The sequence below is a fragment of the Schistocerca cancellata genome, chromosome 2 (genome assembly GCF_023864275.1).
Source record: "Schistocerca cancellata isolate TAMUIC-IGC-003103 chromosome 2, iqSchCanc2.1, whole genome shotgun sequence".
In the NCBI taxonomy this organism is placed as follows: domain Eukaryota; kingdom Metazoa; phylum Arthropoda; class Insecta; order Orthoptera; family Acrididae; genus Schistocerca; species Schistocerca cancellata.
The window spans coordinates 1,050,796,066-1,050,815,306 of NC_064627.1; the positions used below are offsets into that span (position 1 = coordinate 1,050,796,066).

Consider the following 19,241-nt stretch of genomic DNA (forward strand, 5'->3'; position numbering starts at 1 on the left):
TTCATATAATGTAAGTTTATTTTACTAGTGTTTAATTAAACTGAGACTAAACTGTGAGTTTTCTCGTACATGATTACCTTGGTAACATAGAAACAGCTATTCTTGACATGTATAGAGAGTATCAAGTACGCCTGCTTGTGTTATGAGAAACAGCATGCCCGCTCAAGGGTTAAGATGGACATTACACAAAATCTTGAAAACCTTAATTAATTACTTCATGTTTTCAACCATTTTGAAAAAAAGTATAAGGAATGAGGTGGGATCAATAGGAATAGATATAATTAAAACTATAAGAGGAAAGAAACTGGGTCATCAGATTCTGCAACAACAATCCACATGGTCATGAAGTCTGCGTTGTGTGTGGACAGTTGTTGATACTGTGGGGCTTGGAAGTAGGCGTGATTTTGAAGGTATTGAATAAACACAGGAAAGAAGAGACACAAAGGATACTGAGAAGAGCAATGCTATAGAGAAGAATAACATAGGAAAACATCACAGGGTTGTAGGATGGAAGGAAAGCCAGGTAGGAATATCAACAGTGTAGAAAAAGATAGTTTGCTATTTACCATCGAGATGACATGTTAAGTTGTAGACATGTATAAATAAAAGGCACTTACACAAAGCTTTCGGCCACAGCCTTCATCAGAAACAGAGAAACACACACCATTCATACACACAAGCAAACACATCTCATTCACACATGACTGCCAACTCAGGCAGCTCGAGGCAGAATGTAACTGTTATGTGGGATGGAAGCAGCAATCTGGGGGGAATAGTAGTCTACGGGTGAAGGGAGAGAGAAAAATTGTCTGGAGATGTGTACAGGGACTAGCACGACAACAGGCACAGTGTCAGGAGGTTGTGGGGCGGGAGGTGGGCAAAAAAAGGAGCGAAAGAGGACAGCATCAGGGTAATATGTGTGGGTGCATTGGCAGAGGGTGACAAATGAGGAGGGTGGGAGACTAAAATTGGGAGGAGATGATAGGACAGAGGGGGTGGAAACTGTTGGGTGGAGCATTTGGGGACAGTATGTTACTGCAGTTTGAGGCTGGGATAATTACTGGAGCAGAGAATGTGTTGTAAGGATAGTTACCATCTGCACAGTTCAGAAAAGTTGGTGATGGAGGGGAGCATCCAGATGGCTCGGCTAGTGAAGCAGCCATTGAACTGAAGCAAGTTATGGTAAGCTTCATGTTGTGTCACAGGGTGGTCTACTTTGTTCTTGGCCACAGCTTTGTAGTGGCCATTCATCCTGGTTGGTAGTCATACCAATATAAAAAGCTGTGCAATGATTGCAGCAGAGCTGGTAAATGGCATGGCTGCTTTCAAAGGTGGCCCTGGCCCCTGATAGGATAGGATAAACCTGTGACAGGACTGGAATAGGGAGTGCTGGGTAGGTGGATTGGGCAGGTCTTGCACCTGGGTTTTACACAGGGATACGATCCTTGTGGCAAGGGGTTGGGATTGGGAGTGGCATAGGGACAGACTAGACTGTTGTGGAGGTTGGATGGGTGACAGAACACCACTTTAGGAGGGAAGGGAAGTTCTCATGTAGCATGTCCCTCATTTCAGGGCATGATGATAGGTAACAAAAGCTCTGGCAAAGTCTGTGGTTCAGTTGTTCCAGTCCAGGGTGGTACTGGGTGACAAAGAGGACACTCCTTTGTGGCTGGTTCTTGGGGGTAGTGGGAAATTGGAGCTGTGAGGTGAAAAGGTACAGATCTGTTTGCAGACTTATTTGTGAAGCCCTTCATGAAACCCTCAGCATACTGGGCAAGGGAGTTCTTGTCTTGCAAATACACATCCTCTGGGTAGCCAGGCTGTGTGGGAGACATTTTTTTGTGTGGAAGGGATGATATCTGTTGAAGTGGAGGTGCTGTTGGTGGTTGGTGGGTTTAATGTGAGCAGAGGTGCAACTGGAACAGTCAAGAGAGGAGGAGGTCAATGTCTAGGAAGGTGGCACGCTGGGTTGAGGAGGACCAGATGAAGCAGACGGGAGAGAAAGGTGTTGAGGTTGTGAAGGAATGGAGATAGGATGTCTTGGCCCTCAGTCCCTCTTACCAAAATCAGGGTAATTCCAACAGTGAATCCTGCCTCTCATTGTACTTGCCACCATCCAACCATGATCCTCATCCTCCACCCCCACCCCCCCTCCCACCTACCACAGCAAACCACCTGCTGGTCGCCTTCCAGAGACTCCTTACCTCCAACTTAGGCTCACCATCTTCCGTAGGTCCCTTCCTCAGAACACAAACCTTTCAGCAGAAGAAATAGTACCTATACACAACTTCAAAACAAATCCTGCCTGCAGACAAAGGTTCCACCATTGTTGTTATGAATCACAGTGACTACCTGGAGAATGTCTCCACCAATTACCTGACTTCTCCACCTATAAACTCTGCCAGAGTGATCCCATTCCAGAAGTCCAACACTACCTCAAATGCCTGCTTAAAACATTAGGCTCTTCCCAGAAAATTTCCCCTGAATCCATTTCCCTTCTCACCCCTATGATACCCCAACACAACCACCTTCTACATGCTCCCAAAATTCAACAAACAACCCCAGATGCCCCATTATGGCTGGTTATTGTGCCACCACTGAAAGAATTTCACCTGTCATTGACCAACACCTACAATCAACTGTTAATAATCTAGCCTCTCTTGTCAAATATACCAACCATTTCCTTCAGTGGTTCTCCACCATCCTCACCCCTTTACCTCCTGGTTCCCTACTCATCACTGTAGATGCCACCTCCCTATATACCAACATTCCTCATGCCTGTGGTCTTAACACAATTGAATACTACTTTCCCAATGTCTTTGACACTCCAAACCCACCATTCATTCCTCATACACCCAGTGACAGTGTATTTGCAGTAACTAGAACCAGCCACAAAGGAGTACTCCCTTCATCACATGGTACCACCCCAGACGGAACACCTGAATCACATCCTTTACATATCATCATGCCCTGAAATGAGGGTCATGCAACCCAAAATCCCCCCACCCCTCCGACAGTGGTATTCTGTTGCCCACCCAATCTTCACGACATCCTAGTCCATCCCTACACTACTCCCAATCACAACCCCCACAACAAGGATCATATCTCTGTGGAAGACCCAGGTGCAAGACCTGCCCAACCCACCAACTCAGCACTTCTTATTTCAATCTTATCACAGGTTTATCCTACCCCATCAGGGGATGGGCCACCTTTGAAATCAAACATGTCATTTACCAGCTCTGCTGCAGTCATTGCACAGCTTGTTATATTGGTATGACTACCAAACAGATGTCCACCAGGATGAATGGCCACTGCCACACTGTGGCCACGCGGAAAATTGGCCACCCTGTGGCACAACATGCAGATGCTGTATTTCAGTGTTTGCTTCACTACTCAGGCCACCTGGATCCTCCCATCCACCACCAGCTTTTCTGAACTGCAAAGATGGAAGTTATCCTTACAGCACATTCTCCGCTCCCGTAATTATACCAGCCTCAACCTACGGTAACCTACTGTCCCCATACCCTACACCAAACAGTTTCCACCCCTCCTGTCCTATCATCTTCTCACCATTCTTTTCTTCCACTCTCTTTGTTTGCTGCCCTCTGTCAATGCACCTGCCCATCTTTCTGCACTCCTCTCCTTTATGGGAAGGAGTTCCCAAAATTCTTGGAAAATGAACAACTGAAGAAGGAAGAAAACACAGATGCAGACAGAAACAAGCAGATGTTCAAATGGAGGACAAGAGAGATGTAGTAATGGCCACTACGTTCCATGCCATCACATTTGTTAAGTAAATATGGTGGCAAAAAATCAAATTTTAGTTCTTGATTATTTTCGGTGAATAGTTGGTTGTATCCTCTCCACTAAAAGGACCAGTTGGACACCCACTTACAATGCCAAAGTGACTTGTCTTACACACAGTTATTTTCTGGCCTTTTTAGCAAACACTAAAAAGAAAACACTAACAAGGATGTGTGGAATATGCATTTTTTTCCTACTTTCATTCTTCACTCGTAGGAGAGGAGGTGGCTGTTCAAGATCCAGCCCATTAAGGGTCACGGTTCTATTCAGCCAGTTATCACACAAGCTGATAGTGGGGCAAATAGGCGATCCCAATTGGGAACAAATGCAAGCAGCTTACCAGTTCCAACATATGCCTTATAATCAATGGAAACCTTTTGGAAACCTTGGTCAGAACCGGGGGATTAGAATCATTTTAATTTATCACAGAAGATGATGTCCAAGCCAAAAATGAAAATGTTATGTATATGTAAGGTTTTTAAATGTAGTATTTGTGCGTATGTGTTACTGAACAAAGATTCCATGACTTACCAAACGGGAAAGCGCTGGTAGATAGGCACAATAAAAAACACACAAACACACACACAAAATTTCAAGCTTTCGCAACCCACGGTTGCTTCGTCAGGAAAGAGGGACGGAGAGGGAGAGATGAAAGGATGTGGGTTTTAAGGGAGAGGGTAAGGAGTCATTCCAATCCCGGGAGCGGAAAGACTTACCTTAGGGGGAAAAAAGGACAGGTATACACTCGCACACACACACATATCCATCCACACATATACAGACACAAGCAGACATATTTAAAGGCAAAGAGTTTGGGCTGTGTTACTGAACAGGGAGTCACACCTAGTGATACGTGGCTGGCGACCACGGGGCCCCGAGCTGAGTCCTGGCATTGCTTCCACTTACTTATGCCAGACTCCTCACTTTTATCTTTCCTATCTGGCCACCCTCGGCCAGCTCTTGTTCTTTTCCGACCCTGACGCTATTACGTTTCGAGGGCTAGGGGTCTTTCATTTTCCAACCTATACTTCTCATGCAGCGTCTGACCCGGAGTGGGCGGCTGCAAAAGGCGTCTGTATCCCATGTTAGGGGCGGCCTCCAGAACTGCGGAAGGCAACGGAATACCACCGCAGATTATCTTCCCTGCATAATGCAGTCTCCATTTTATGCACAAAAAATGGCTTCCTCTCATGTTAAATCAGTGTCCGGACGTAAAATAGTCCCCCATTCGGATCTCCGGGGGGAGGGGGGGGGGGGGGGGGGACAACTTGAAAGGAGGCAAAAAATCAAAACGAGAATTGGTAACTGGAATGTCAGAACTCTGCTACAAGCAGGAAAACTAGAAAACCTTAAAAGATAGATGGAAAAGAATCATATGGACCTCGTAGGAGTTGCTGAGGTAAGATGGAATGGACATGGAGAGTTGCAGTCAGATGAATATGTATTCTACTACTCAGGAGGAGAAGTAAAAGGAATTAATGGAGTAGGAATGATTATGACAAAGGAATTGACTAAATGTGTGGAATATGTAGACTATGCAAATGACCGGGTTATTGGTGTAAGGCTGAAAGGAGCACAAAAAGATTTACTGATTGTCCAGGTGTATATGCCAACTTCAGAACATGATGACCAAATTGTAGAGGAAACGGACAATGTAATAGAGAGAATAATGGACGAAAATAAAAAATGCTGCAAAATAGTAATGGGAGACTGGAACGCCATTATGGGAGAAGGGAAAGAGGGAAACATAGTAGGCAGTCATGGTCTTGGAAAGAGAAATGACAGAGGTGAATGGTTAATTGACTTCTGCAGGGAAAGGCAGCTGATAGTGGCAAACACATGGTTCAAGAACCATAAGAGGCGGCTTTACACTTGGAAATCACCAGGGGATAAATACAGAAACCAAATCGATTTTATACTGGTAGAAGAAAGATACAGGAATGGAATCAAGAAGGTGCACACATTACCAGGTGCAGATATTAATAGTGACCACAATTTACTTATGGCAGAAATAGAAATAAGAATGAAAAAACTGAAAAAGGCGACAATGGTGAAGAAGTGAGATTTAGAGAAGATAAGGTCCAACAAAGAACAAATTACATAAATGCTGTCTCGGGACTTTCTAAACACTTTATGAGACAAAGAAGCACCTGATAATGCCAATGAGTACTGGAATATGCTGAAAGAAGGAATCATTAAAGCAGAACAGCAAAATGTAGGATATGTAAAAGGGAAAAGGTCAAAAAAACCATGGGTCACACAAGAAATGATTTCCAAGATGGAGGAGAGAAGAAAATTGAAAAACAAGAACACTGAAGATGCAAGAAAGATATACCGAAGGTTAAATAACGAACTGCGAAGAGAAACAGAGCAGGCTAGGAAAAAATGGCTAAAAGAGGAATGTGATGAAATTGAAGAACTGGACAGGAAGGGAAGATACGACTTACTATACAACAGAGTAAAGACTATGACATGGGAACAAAACAGAGCAGGAAGTGCTACTATGGAAATTTTGAGTAAAGACGAAGAGGTAGTGTACAAAGATCGTGACGATGTCCTCCAGAGATGGGAAGAATATATAAAAGAGCTACATGACACAAATAGCAAACCAGAAACTCTGGAACTTGAATCACACAACAGTGTAAGTGATGAAGAGAAAGGACCGACCATCATAATGGAAGAAGTAAAGTCTGCCATTGCTGCAATGAAAAATGGCAAAGCAGTAGGTACAGATACAATACCGGGAAAAATACTAAAATGCTTGAACCACAATGGAATAAGAGAAATATTGAGGTTATGTAATAAAATATATGACAGTGGTGAATGGCCTGAGGACTTTTTGACAACATTAATGATTCCATTACCAAAAAAACAAGGAACCAAGAAATGCAGCAAGCACAGGACAATCAGCCTCACATTTCACATGCAGCCAAAGTGATGTTAAGAATAATTAATAAAAGACTTGAAAAAGTAATAGAGGAGAATCTCGGCGAGGAGCAGTTTGGCTTTAGACGGAATACAGGCACCAGAGATGCAATAGGGCTCCTACGAATCTTGGGAGAAAGGTTTATTGAAAAAGGAAGAGACCTATATATATGCTTCATCGATTTAGAAAAGGCATTTGACAATGTGGTTTGGGACAAGCTGGCGACTATTATGAGGGAAAAGAGAGTGGACTGGAAAACCAGAAGACTTATAAACTCATTATACCTTAATCAAAAAGTTTCAGTTAAAGTGAGAGGAGAAAGTACAAACTGGATCAGACTAGGGAAAGGAGTAAGACAAGGATGCTGTTTATCACCTACTCTTTTCAACCTGTACTTGGAAAATATGATTGACCAATGCTCATTAGATGACAAAGGAGTAGAAATTGGAGGAAGAAGAGTAGGGTGCTTGAGATTTGCTGATGACATGGTCCTTCTAGCCACAGGGGAAAAAGAATTACAGGATTTGGTGGACACCATTGCAACTAACAGAAAAATATATGGAATGAAAATTAACACAAATAAAACAAAAGTATTGGCAATAGAAGGAAATAAGGAAATAAAAATTGTGCTGAATGGAGAAACACTAGAACAGGTGCAAAATTTTAAGTATCTTGGAAGCAGGATAGACACCGACTGGAAGTGCACCACAGAAATTAAAACAAGGATAGCAATGGCAAAAGAGGCGTTTTATAAGAAATGGAGAATCTTCTGCAGCGGTCTGGACAGAGAACTCAGAAAGAGACTCATAAAATGTCTTGTATGGAGTGTTCTTCTATATGGCGCTGAAACATGGACTATGAGGAAAAAAAAGACAGAGAAAGGCTGGAGGCTTTTGAGATCTGGACATGGCGGAAGATGGAAAGAATAAGTTGGATGGACAGAGTAAAAAATGAAGAGGTACTGAGAAGAGTGGGAGAGAAAGGACAGTTACTAGATGTAATAAAGAGAAGAAAAAGAAATTGGATTGGGCATATATTAAAGAAGAATGACAGACTGATAAAAACAGTTTTAGAAGGTTATGTAGAAGGGAAAAGGAAGCGAGGAAGGAAGAGATTCCAGATACTGGATGACATGATGGACAGTACAACATACAGCAGCCTTAAGAAGGAAGCAACGGATCGCAGAAAATGGAGAGGCAAAGGACCTGCTAATATAGCAGATAACTGATGATGATGATGATGACTGAACAGTGTGAGATGTGTTGTATGTCCAACCAACATGTTATGTATATGTAGGGTGTGTACATGTTGTATGTGTATGTACATGTTGCAGAACAATAAGAGGTTTGTTGTCTCTCCGAACATTCATGAGGAGAGGCTTTCAAAAAGAGACCTCTCTCTGGTGTGTAGAATGTGAAATTCTCTTGCATGTATCACCATATTTTAAAATATTTCACATGCAAGATGAACTTTAATTTGCAAAAATTGACATACAGTCTTCAGAGAAAATTTGCAATCACATGCTGCACAACACATTTCTTCGTATGCCAAGTTTCCATTCATTTTTAAACTTTTCATTAAATTTTATTTACATCTTTTCTTTCATTATTTTTGGTCTAACATGTAAGAATTTCCTAACTACTCCCAATGCATTACATGACATAAACTTTTCACAAATTGATGTTTTGTCTTTGGGGAAAATTTGCAATCACTTTTAGTACAATATATTTTTTTGTACATCTAACCTGCAATCATTTTTAAACATACGTTCTATTTTATCATAATCCATTTTAATTTCTGTTCATAAATTATAATTCACAAAGATATGTTTTCAATAATGAGCAAGGCCTGTGTTGAGACTGCATCAGCCTCCAAGAGGGCTAATTATCCCTTGAGGCAGAGGTGAGTGCATGCAAAATACTGAGTTAAGTGGTTAAATGGAATAAATTAAGAAAATATATATCTACTATTGCTGTTGTAGCAAAGAGGGGAGATACTAAGGATTCCAGATCAAAAGAGGCACACAGTGTAGATTGTTAGACAGGGTTTTAGAGTTTTTTCTTAATTCTCATTAACGATGTGTCAAAGCACATACTAAATTATTCAGTTATAATCAAGTGGCAAACTTGCATATACTGTGAAATGGATCAAAGTAAATTATATCATGAACTGAATGAAATCAAATAATTTTGTAGCCTACAAACGCATCCCAATAACATTCAAATGTACTATATTCAGCTCTCAATAGAAAATTCCACAGAGAAAGGTGTTCTGTACTTGTCTACAATACTAAGAGCTGCGACAATATGGCTATGAAATACAGATACTTTCACTATTCATTCATGACTTCCTACATTGCCATTTTTTACATCCCATTTTTGGCTTATATAGCTTATATAGCTATCTTAAAGTCAGTTATGAAGTATTTATAGTAAAAATGCTCTACACAACTCTACAATGATGGGTTCAGTTGTCAGTTAGCTTCTTGCTAAGAATTATGAAAATGTTACATTCAATTTTCTATTGTAAATATTCTATTAAGAAACTCACTGTCTTTAATACTGTCACATACATGCAACATGTCTGCATCTCTAAAATATGGCAATCATTAGTAAAGATCAATGAAGGCTCAGCTAGAGCTGCTGGAGATGATTGACTTCTCTGTATTCAGAGAAGCCCATCAAAGGGTTATGGACATATGCTGAGTGTTCCAGAATGAACTCTGGTTGAGCTTCAGTTCAAATACAGTTGTCAACAGAAGCACTGATCTGAGTTCGCAGACTAAGGAAATAAGATAAAGATGTCAAAGAGAGAAGGCATTATTGGCAAAGATGGTAGACCACATAAGGCAGCAATTTTTTGGAGATATCACAAGACGTTCTACGAACTGGGAATATACCTCGATATGACACTGGACATGTCTGACATCACACAGAGCAGAATATAAAACTGTGGACAGGAGGTCCAAGAATCAGTGAAGAATTAACAATGATTTAAGGAGTCATCTTATGAGAGGCTCTGGAGCGTTTTAGAGTAGTTATGAGTCTAGCTGAGAATTAATAGCCAGTAAGAGACTCTCAGGCAGCCTAGGTAAGCCCACAGCTTCACTGCCAGTCTAAGTCTCACCTATGTATCTCATAACTCTAATCAATGTGGAGAGCAGTTAGTTCCAATGTTAGTCCCAGTCAGTGATCAACTGAATGTATTATAAGTGTGCCTTGATTCACTCTTTGTTTAATTATGTGGGTAAAATAAAAGAACCCAAGTGTAATTGTTGTTTGGTACATTAAAATATGTTATAGCAAATGCAGTTCTTCTCTTATAACATGTTCAGAATCTCGTTAAGTGTCCAGCCAACCTTTTATCATCTCAAAATTGTAGCTTTAGCCTAGTGTATTTGGCTTCTGCTACACAATCCTGCCTCTGTTTGGTGACATCACTTGCAGGATGCAAACAGATTTAAGCATTATGTTGTTTGGCTAAGGTTAGTTCAGTGACAGGACAGTAGGCAACTATTAGAATGGTTTGAAAAGTTATCGGAATGGAATAGAAAAAAGTACTTATATCACTGAAACTTTTTTATTTTTCAATGTAGTCTCCTCATAGAGTAATGCACTTGGTCCAACGATGTTCTAGTGCCTTGATTCCATCTCGAAAATGAGTTTCCTCCAGGCCTGCAAAATAGTTGTCAACTCCATCTATCAATTCTTCGTTTGAAGTGAATCTTTGTCTACCAAGAAAAATTTTCAGTTTAGGGAAGACACGAAGTCTGACGGAGCCATATCAGGTTAATAAGTTTGGTGTGCTAACAATTCATACCTTAGTTTGTGTAATTTTGCCATGGCGACGGCACGTGTGTGGGCATGCATTGTCTTGATGGAAGATCGACTTCCTTCCTTGCTAAACCTGGCCTTTTTTTTTGTGGGTCTTTTGTTGCAATTTGTCCAGGAGGTTAGCATAGTATTCTACAGTAATTGTTTGCCCAGTGGGGAGATAATCTACAAACAGAATCCCCTTCGCATTCCAGAACAATGATGCCATGACCTTTCCCGCGGAAGGAATTGGCTTTGCTTTCTTTGGTGGCAGAGAATCAGCATGTTTCCAATGCTTTGACTGTTGTTTTGCTTCTGGGGTATAGTAGTGCATCTAAGTTTCATCTATGGTCACAAGCCGATGCAAAAAATCTTGTTCGTTTCTTCTAAAATGGGTCAAACATTGTTTCGATATGTCCATTCTCATGCGTTTTTGATCCACCATCAAGAGTCGCAGCACTCATCTTGTAGACAATTTTTTCATTTCTAATTCTTCAGTTAAAATGTGATATACCCTTTGAGATGATGTATGGCAAGCGTGAGCAATTTCACTCACTTTTAATTGGCGATCCTACATGACCATTTTGTGCACTTTTGCAATGATTTCTGTAGCAGTGACACATCTTGGCTGACCACTGCGCAGATCATCATCTAAGTTCTCCTGACCAAATTTAAATTCATGTGTCCACTTGGCAACAGTTGAATATGAAGTAGCAGAGTCTTCCAATGCATTCTGGAAATCAGCATGAACGTCCTTTGCTTTCATACCTTTCTTTACGAAGTACTTAATCACTGCTCGAATCTCGATTTCTTCGACCTTCCACAAGTAATTTCAAGGGAACAACAGAGCCATGTCACTGCCACAGCTCTCTTCCAAGAGCACTGATGTAGTATGTGTTTACATGCAACAGTCCTATGAATATTACGTGAACAACTCGCGCTAAGGCTGACCTCTCGTGGTGATTCCGAGAACTTTTCAAACCACCCTCACACTTAAAAGAAGCTACTGCTTCTGTGCAGCAAACACACCAATGAAAACTACATGTAACAAGAAGGCACCTCATCATACTTGTACATAATATTCTTTAACATTTAACAAAGATCTTACATGAAGTGGTTAAAAACTAACTTTTCTTAAGGAATATTACATGTGCTCCCCAAAAACAATCATTCACCGGTTCCGACCATTTCACTTATATATGTCACAAGACTCTTTCTTTTTGAGAGAGCAACCTCTTCAATTTGGCTTCTTCTCAGTTACAGTTTCTCTCAATATCAGAGCAATTCCTGTCTAGACCTCATTAGTTCAGCATATCGCAAGGAACACACCGTAAGGAAAATCTTTAGGAATGTGGAATGAGTCAACATATTCACTAATGAAGTAAATTATCTAACAGAAACTGCATTCATAATTAACTACTATAAAACTACACATGCTTAGTCAAGTTAAGTGTAACACAGTAAAGGTAAGTCATTAAAAACAAAAACAATTTTTTACCAATATGTTTCACCATATGTTTTCTAAGCATCAGTTTTGTGCTGAACGTCTTGTGGCAGAAAGTACAAACTAAAAAGTTTGATTTATCAGCACCAAAACAAGAGTGGTTAACCAGATTCTCCTTCCGGGCAAATACCTGAAACACAGAAACTGCACACAATAACAAAAAAAAAAAAAAAGGAAAGAGGCACTTAGTAAACCCAGTTATATGGAGTTCACAGGAAACTAGGTACAGCTTGACAAATGTTTCAGATAGACATTGTTAAGAACATTCTTCAGCAGGCAGATCTGTATCAACACCTATAACCTGAGTTCTGTTGTTAATTTCCCATTAAGATTTTCACAGTGCACTAACAGACAAAAAATTTGTAAGTGAACACTTCGTCAATGATAAAAATGTTTACCCTGACCACAACGTCCAGCTAATCATTATTAATAGCTTACTTGATTACAGTGAAGTGGTATCATGGAAAGCAGATAGAGTAATTAATGAACAGTCAACAGACAGTTTCAGGGTAACCTTTCAGTAAGCTCACTAGAAAACCGTGTATAATGTGACAGGCGTCAATGCTAATTTTAAACAATGGAAAATCCAGAATGGAATGTAAGAAATTATGAAAAGGATAGTTGCTACTCACCACATAGTGGAGATGCTGAACTGCAGATAGGCATAACAAAAAAACTGTCAGAATGTGAGCTTTTGTCAAAAATACAAAACTTGCACCCACATGTACACTCACTCACACAAACACAACTCACACACACATGATCACAGTCTCTGGCACCTGAAGCCAGACTGTGAGCAGCAGTGCATGATGGGAGAGGCAGCATGGTGGAGAGTGTAAGGAGGAGACTGAGGGTGGGGAAATATAGCAGGGCAGCAGTGGGGAGTGGTAAAGTGCTGCTTCTGGAAGCATACAGGGAAGAGGTGGAGAGAGGGCAGGACAGCTAGGTGCGCTCAGGAAGTTATACAGAGAGCTGGGAGAGGGGGAGGGGGGAGAGAGACAGCAGAAAATGAGAGAAATAAAAAGATTGAGGATGCTTTGGTGGAACAGATGGCTGTGCTGTGCCAGAATGGGAACAGGGAATTAAGGGAACACAGCATATAGTGCAGGGAGAGTTCCAATGTGTGCAATTCAGAAAAGCTGGTATCGGTGAGAAGGATCCAGGTAGCACAGGCTGAGAAGCAGTCACTGAAATGAAGAAAGTCGTGTTGGGAGGCATGCTCAGCAACAGCATGGTCCAGCTCTTTCTTGGCCACAGTTTGTCAGGGGCCATTTATGCGGACAGACAGCTCGTTGGTTGTCATGCCCAAGGATAGTGGGTACGAAATTTCCCATTTCAGGACGTGACAAGGCTAGTCAAAACCCTGGCAGAGAATGTAATTCAGTTTCCCCAGTCCAGGATGGTACTGAGTCCTGAGGGGAATGCTCCTCTGTGGCTGATGGTGGGTCTTTGGGAGGTGGTGGGTGACTGGAAAGATAAGGCACAGGTGATCTGTTTTTGTGCAAGGTTGGGAGGGTAATTACAGTCTCTGAAGGCCTCAACGAGACCCTCGGTATATTTCGGGAGGTACTGCTCGTCACTACAGTTGCGACAGCCATGGGTGGCTAGGCTATGGAAGGGACTTCTTGGTATGGAAAGGATGGCAGCTGTCAAAGTGGAGGTACACTGGTGGTTGGTAAATTTGATAAGGACAGAGATACTGATGTAGCCATCTTTGAGGTGGAGGTCAACATTGAGGAATGTAGCTTGTTCGGTTGAGTATGACCAGGTGAAGCAAATGGGAAAGAAGATGTTGAGGTTCTGGAGGAGTGTTGATAGGGTGTCCTGACCTTCAATCCAGATCACAAAGATGTCATCAATGAATCCGGACCAGGTGAGGGGTTTGAGAGTTTGGGTGGTTAGGAAGGATTCCTCTACACCGCCATGAACAGGTTGGCATATGATGGCGCCAACCATGTGCCCATGGCCATACCCCAGATTTTTTTGTAGGTAATGCTTTCAAAGGAGAAGTAATTGTGGGTGAGGATATAGTTGGTCATGGTGCTAGGAAGGGGGTTGTTGGTTTGCAGTCTGTATTGCACCGGAAAGATAGTGTTCAACAGCTGTAAGACCATGTGTATTAGGTATTGTAGTGTAAAGGGAGGTGGCAACAATAGTGCTGAGCAGGGCATCTCCCACTGTCACCCTTCCTTCCACAATGACCTCCACCCATTCAGATTCCACAAATTGTTAACCCTCATGAAAATAGTTCTGCAAAACCATACCAATCAGGCCCAAACCTCCTTGCAATACCTTCTCTCCATCCTTAAAATTCTACTGCTATACAGTCCCAAATTCCTGGATCCCATAACACCCATTGAAATTCTTGTCCTGCGGGAACTTGAGCAACATGCATAACGTTACCTCAAAAAACTCTCCATACTGCTCACTTCCTACTCCTGTCTTGGACTACCACTATCCACCATCTCTATAACAACCTTCAAACCTCCCCCACGTCCCCCCATAGCTGACAAACCCTGTCTCACAGACCTACTGCATTTACCGCACCATCAAAAACTCCCTCCTGCCATGACACAGGATCCAGAACCTAAACACACCCAAAACACAGTCATGAATCTTTCCCCCAAAAGTCTTAGTCCCGCATCAGACTAAGGCCCCATCTTTTGCCCCTCTCCCAAATTCAGTTGTTCAGGACTTTTAAAGATCTTCTCTCCTTCCCCCGGTCCCAACAGTGGACATAGTTTTTTGCTACCAACCCTACCAATCAGACTCAACCAAAGACCAATGTTGAATCCTGTCTGACTCAGTTCACTCCAACATCCAATCATGAAACAACCCCACTGCTCCCAAATCACCCCTGTTAACTTTCCAAAATTTCTTAACATAGAACCATGCCTCATCATCATTAATCAAATCCAAAATGCAAACTAACCTTACATCCACAGAAAGAACAACAATCCATCACCTACAACCTGATCCCCCAAACTTATAATCCTACCTGCTGACAAAGGCTCCACTACCGTTGTTATGAACCACACGCATTACCTGGCAAAAGGACTCCACCAGCGCCGGCCGGAGTGGCCGTGCGATTCTAGGCGCTGCAGTCTGGAGCCGAGCGACCGCTACGGTCGCAGGTTCGAATCCTGCCTCGGGCATGGATGTGTGTGATGTCCTTAGGTTAGTTAGGTTTCATAAGTTCTAAGTTCTAGGCGACTGATGACCTCAGATGTTAAGTCGCATAGTGCTCAGAGCCATTTTTTTGACTCCACCAGCTGCCAGATTCATCAAACTACAAATCCTACCACAATGACCCCATTCCAGAAATCCAGCAGAACCCTCAGTCTCTCCTCAAATCCTTACACCCATCCCAGAACCTCTCCCCAGTGTCCATCTCTGTCCTCATCCCTGCCACTCCCCACACTCCTACCTTCTACATGCTTCCCACAGTCCATTAACCCAACCACCCACGATGCCCTATTGTGGCCAGAATTGTGCCTCACTGAGAGAATCTCTCCTTTCATAGACCAACACCTTCAGCCCATTACCCACAACCTACCCTCATACACTGACGTCCAAAGTTAAAGCAACAAATTGCTATTTCCCCATCCTGTGTCTAATTCACAATTTAATCATACAAACTGTCACAAGATGTTGTTGCAAACTATGACAACAATGACATTAGGGCACCTAACAAGTGGAGGGTAGTTCCACATCCATAATTGCTGTGTACACAGTCACAGATGGTGCAGTATGACACAGAGAAGATGCCTAAAGAATCTCTGCCATGGAAGGCCACAGGAAGAATGGAAGCAGGAGAGTCACAAACTGATGTGGCCTGATGGCTTAATGAAGTGTTACACTGTTTCTTGGTTGAGATGACAGTTTATAGAGTCCAAAACTGTATCCAGGAGACCAAGACAGGACCGACCACATGTGACATCAGAAAGAGTGGATTGTTAGAGCATGATGGTGCTGCTTTACTACTGCCCTGCAACTGGCATCTGACCATGCAGCATCCCTTGGATGTGTTGTATCAAGGTAAACTGTGTACAGAAGGCTTCAACAGAGTGGCCTTCGTTGTTGGAGACCTGCTGTATTTTTACCTCTGGCGTGTCTTCACAGAATGGAATGTCTAGAGTGGAGCCGTCAACATACCACCTGGAAGGCCAATAGGTGGGCCAATGTTATTTTCACAGATGAGTCCCGATTTGGTCTGGAGAGTGATTCTCAAGGGATTTGAATCTGGATGGCACACGGAACACAATTTCGGGAACCAAACATTGTGGAAAGAGACTGATATTGAGCAGGATTCCTAATATTGTGGGCAGGGATTATGTTGACCACTACAACACTTCATGAAATTGTACAGGTGACTCAACAAGATTTAACTGCTGTCAGTTGTCATGAGGAGATCTTGGGATATCGTGGGTGGCTGTAGCAAGATGCTATGGGCCCAGACTTCATATTGATGGATGATAATGCTCAACCTCATAGAGCATTGGTGCTTGATGTTTTTATGGAAATAGAAAATATTGCAGGCATGGTGTGGCCTGATCATTTGTATCCCACAGAGCATCTACATCTACATCTACATCCATACTCCGCAAGCCACCCGAAGGCGTGTGGCGGAGGGTACCTTCAGTACCTCTATCGGTTCTCCCTTCTATTCCAGTCTCGTATTGTTCGTGGAAAGAAGGATTGTCGGTATGCCTCTGTGTGGGATGCACTAAGGAGATAGGTGACATCACATCAGCATCTACCAACCACTCTCCAAGACTTCTGAGCAGCTCTGCAGGAAGAATGGGCATTATTCCATCAACATTAGATTGATGACTTCATTCACAGCACGTCCCATCATTATCAGGCCTGTATTGGTGCCAGTGGTGGTCACACCCCATACTCAGCACATTTACCAGTTGTGTGTGCAAATCTGTTAAAATGGAAAAAAACGAATAACATTTTTGTCTACCATTATGCATGTGAAGACAAAACTAAATACCTGGTTATTACTAGAATGCCAACAGCAGTAGATCAGGAAATGTTAAGAGTTGGAGACATGCAGTTTGAAAAAGTGAACACATTTAAGTATCTAGGCGTGGACATCACTTCGAGAAATGAGACTGAATCCGAACTGAAGAAGAGATTACGGGGGGGAAATGCGTGCTACTTCTTACTGAATAGATTACTTTCATCATGTATATTGTCTAGGAATTTAAAGATTAGAATATACAAAACTATTATTCTACCAGTTATGCTGTATGGGTGTGAGACTTGGTCTCTCACTGTGCAAAATGAAAAGCCGTTTTGAGTATTTGAAAACAAAATTTTGAGGAAAATTTTCGGAGCAAAAAGGGATGACATACGTGGAGAGTGGTGAAAACTGCATAACGAAGAGGTTCACAAACTCTATTCAAGCCCTGACATAATCAGTATTATTAAATCACGTAGGCTGCGATGGGCGGGTCACGTAGCTCGAATGGATGAGGGCAGGGCAGCTCGCAGAGTACTGTTAGGGCACCTAGAAGGAAAACGTCCTGTGGGGAGACCGAGGCGTAGATGGGAGGACAATGTGAAGGCTCATTTGAGGAGCCTAGGTATTGAAGGTGAATGGAAGGAAATAGCCCAAGACAGGGACAGATGGCAAAAATACATTGCTGCGGTAATGGACTCTCGAGTCCAGTATGACCAGTGAGTAAGTAAGTAAGTATTATGCACATTTCATTTGATTATGTTATGTATTCTTTACATTGTTCCTACTTTACTATCATCTGTTTCTACTGTTTCGTGGCTAAATAAACACAACCATGCAAAATGTCCAATTGTTGCTTTGATTTTGGACACTCATGTATATAAAAGATACCAACCACTTCCTCCATCAACTCTCCACAGTTCCTGTTCCTTTTCCACTTGGTGCCCTGCTTGTCGCTATTGATGGCACCTCCCTCTACACTAACATCTCTAATGCCCATGGCCTAACTATTATTGAATACTATCTTTCCCAATGCCCTACAGATTCCACACCAACAACCTCCTTCCTAGTCACCACGACCAACTATATCAACAGCCACAATTACTTCTTCTTTGAAGACATTACCTAGAAATAAATCCGAGGTACAGCTATGAGCACCTGCATGGCAACATCCTATGCCAACTTATTCATGGGTCGTATAAAGGAATCCTTCCTAAACACCCAGAATCCCAAACATCTCACCTGGTTCAGAGTCAATGATGACATCTTTGTGATCTGGATTGAGGGCGATGACACCCTATCCCCACTCCTTCAGAACCTCAACATTTTCTCTCCCACCTTCCTCAACATTGACCTCCACCTCAAAGGTGGCTGCATCAGTACCTCTGTCCATGTCATACCTACCAGCCACTGGCAATACCTCCATTTAGACAGCTGCCACCCATTGCTTACCAAGAAGTCCCTTCGATAGAGCCTGGCCACCCATGGCAATTGTATCTGTACTGATGAACAATCCCTCTCAAACAATACCGAGGGTCTCATTGAGACAGACTGTAATTACCCTTCCAAAATTGCCATCTGGATCCTTCCCACCAACATCAGCTTTTCTGAACTGCATAGGTGGGAACTATCCCTGCAATATATCCTATGTTCCCATAACTCTCCTGGCCTCAACCTCCTTCAGCCACTGTCCTTACCCATCTAGCCCCTTTCCTGTTTCCATTCCAGCATTACACAGCCCTCTATTCCACCAATGCACTTTCAGTCTTTTTACTTTTCTGATACCCCCTCCCCTCCTCCTCCTCCCCCCATCCCTCAGTCTAATCTCCTGACAGCACCTAGCTGTCCTACCCTCCCTCCACCTCATCCCTGTATGTTCCCACAAGTAGCACTTTACTGTCCCCCACCCCTATTTTCTACCTTGCTATCCCTACCCCAGCCTCCTCCTTACCCCCTTCACCTGTTTGCCTCTCCCATCATGCACTGCTGCTTGCAGTCTGGCTTCAGCTACCAGAAGCTGTCGTGTGTGTGTGTGTGTGTGTGTGTGTGTGTGTGTGTGTGTATGTATTTGGCAAAGGCCTTGTTGGGCGAAAGCTCACTTTCAGACAGTCTCTTTGTTGGGCCTATCTGCGACTCAGCATCTCTATTAAATGGTAAGAAGCATGATACTAATTTTAATGTATTTATGAAGGGATTTCTATTAATCTTTAACACTGATAATGTATT

General features: G+C 42.5%; 1 protein-coding gene across 2 annotated transcripts in view; it reads right to left on the reverse strand.

Annotated features, from left to right (window-relative positions):
- LOC126163031 (uncharacterized) overlaps positions 1 to 19,241 on the reverse strand; it is a 300,543-nt gene that overhangs the window by 132,479 nt on the left and 148,823 nt on the right. For both annotated transcript variants that reach the window (XM_049919905.1, XM_049919904.1), the window contains exon 11: positions 12,041 to 12,176. In XM_049919905.1, coding sequence (XP_049775862.1) covers positions 12,041 to 12,176 — 136 coding nt within the window. The remainder of the gene's footprint in view (positions 1 to 12,040; positions 12,177 to 19,241) is intronic.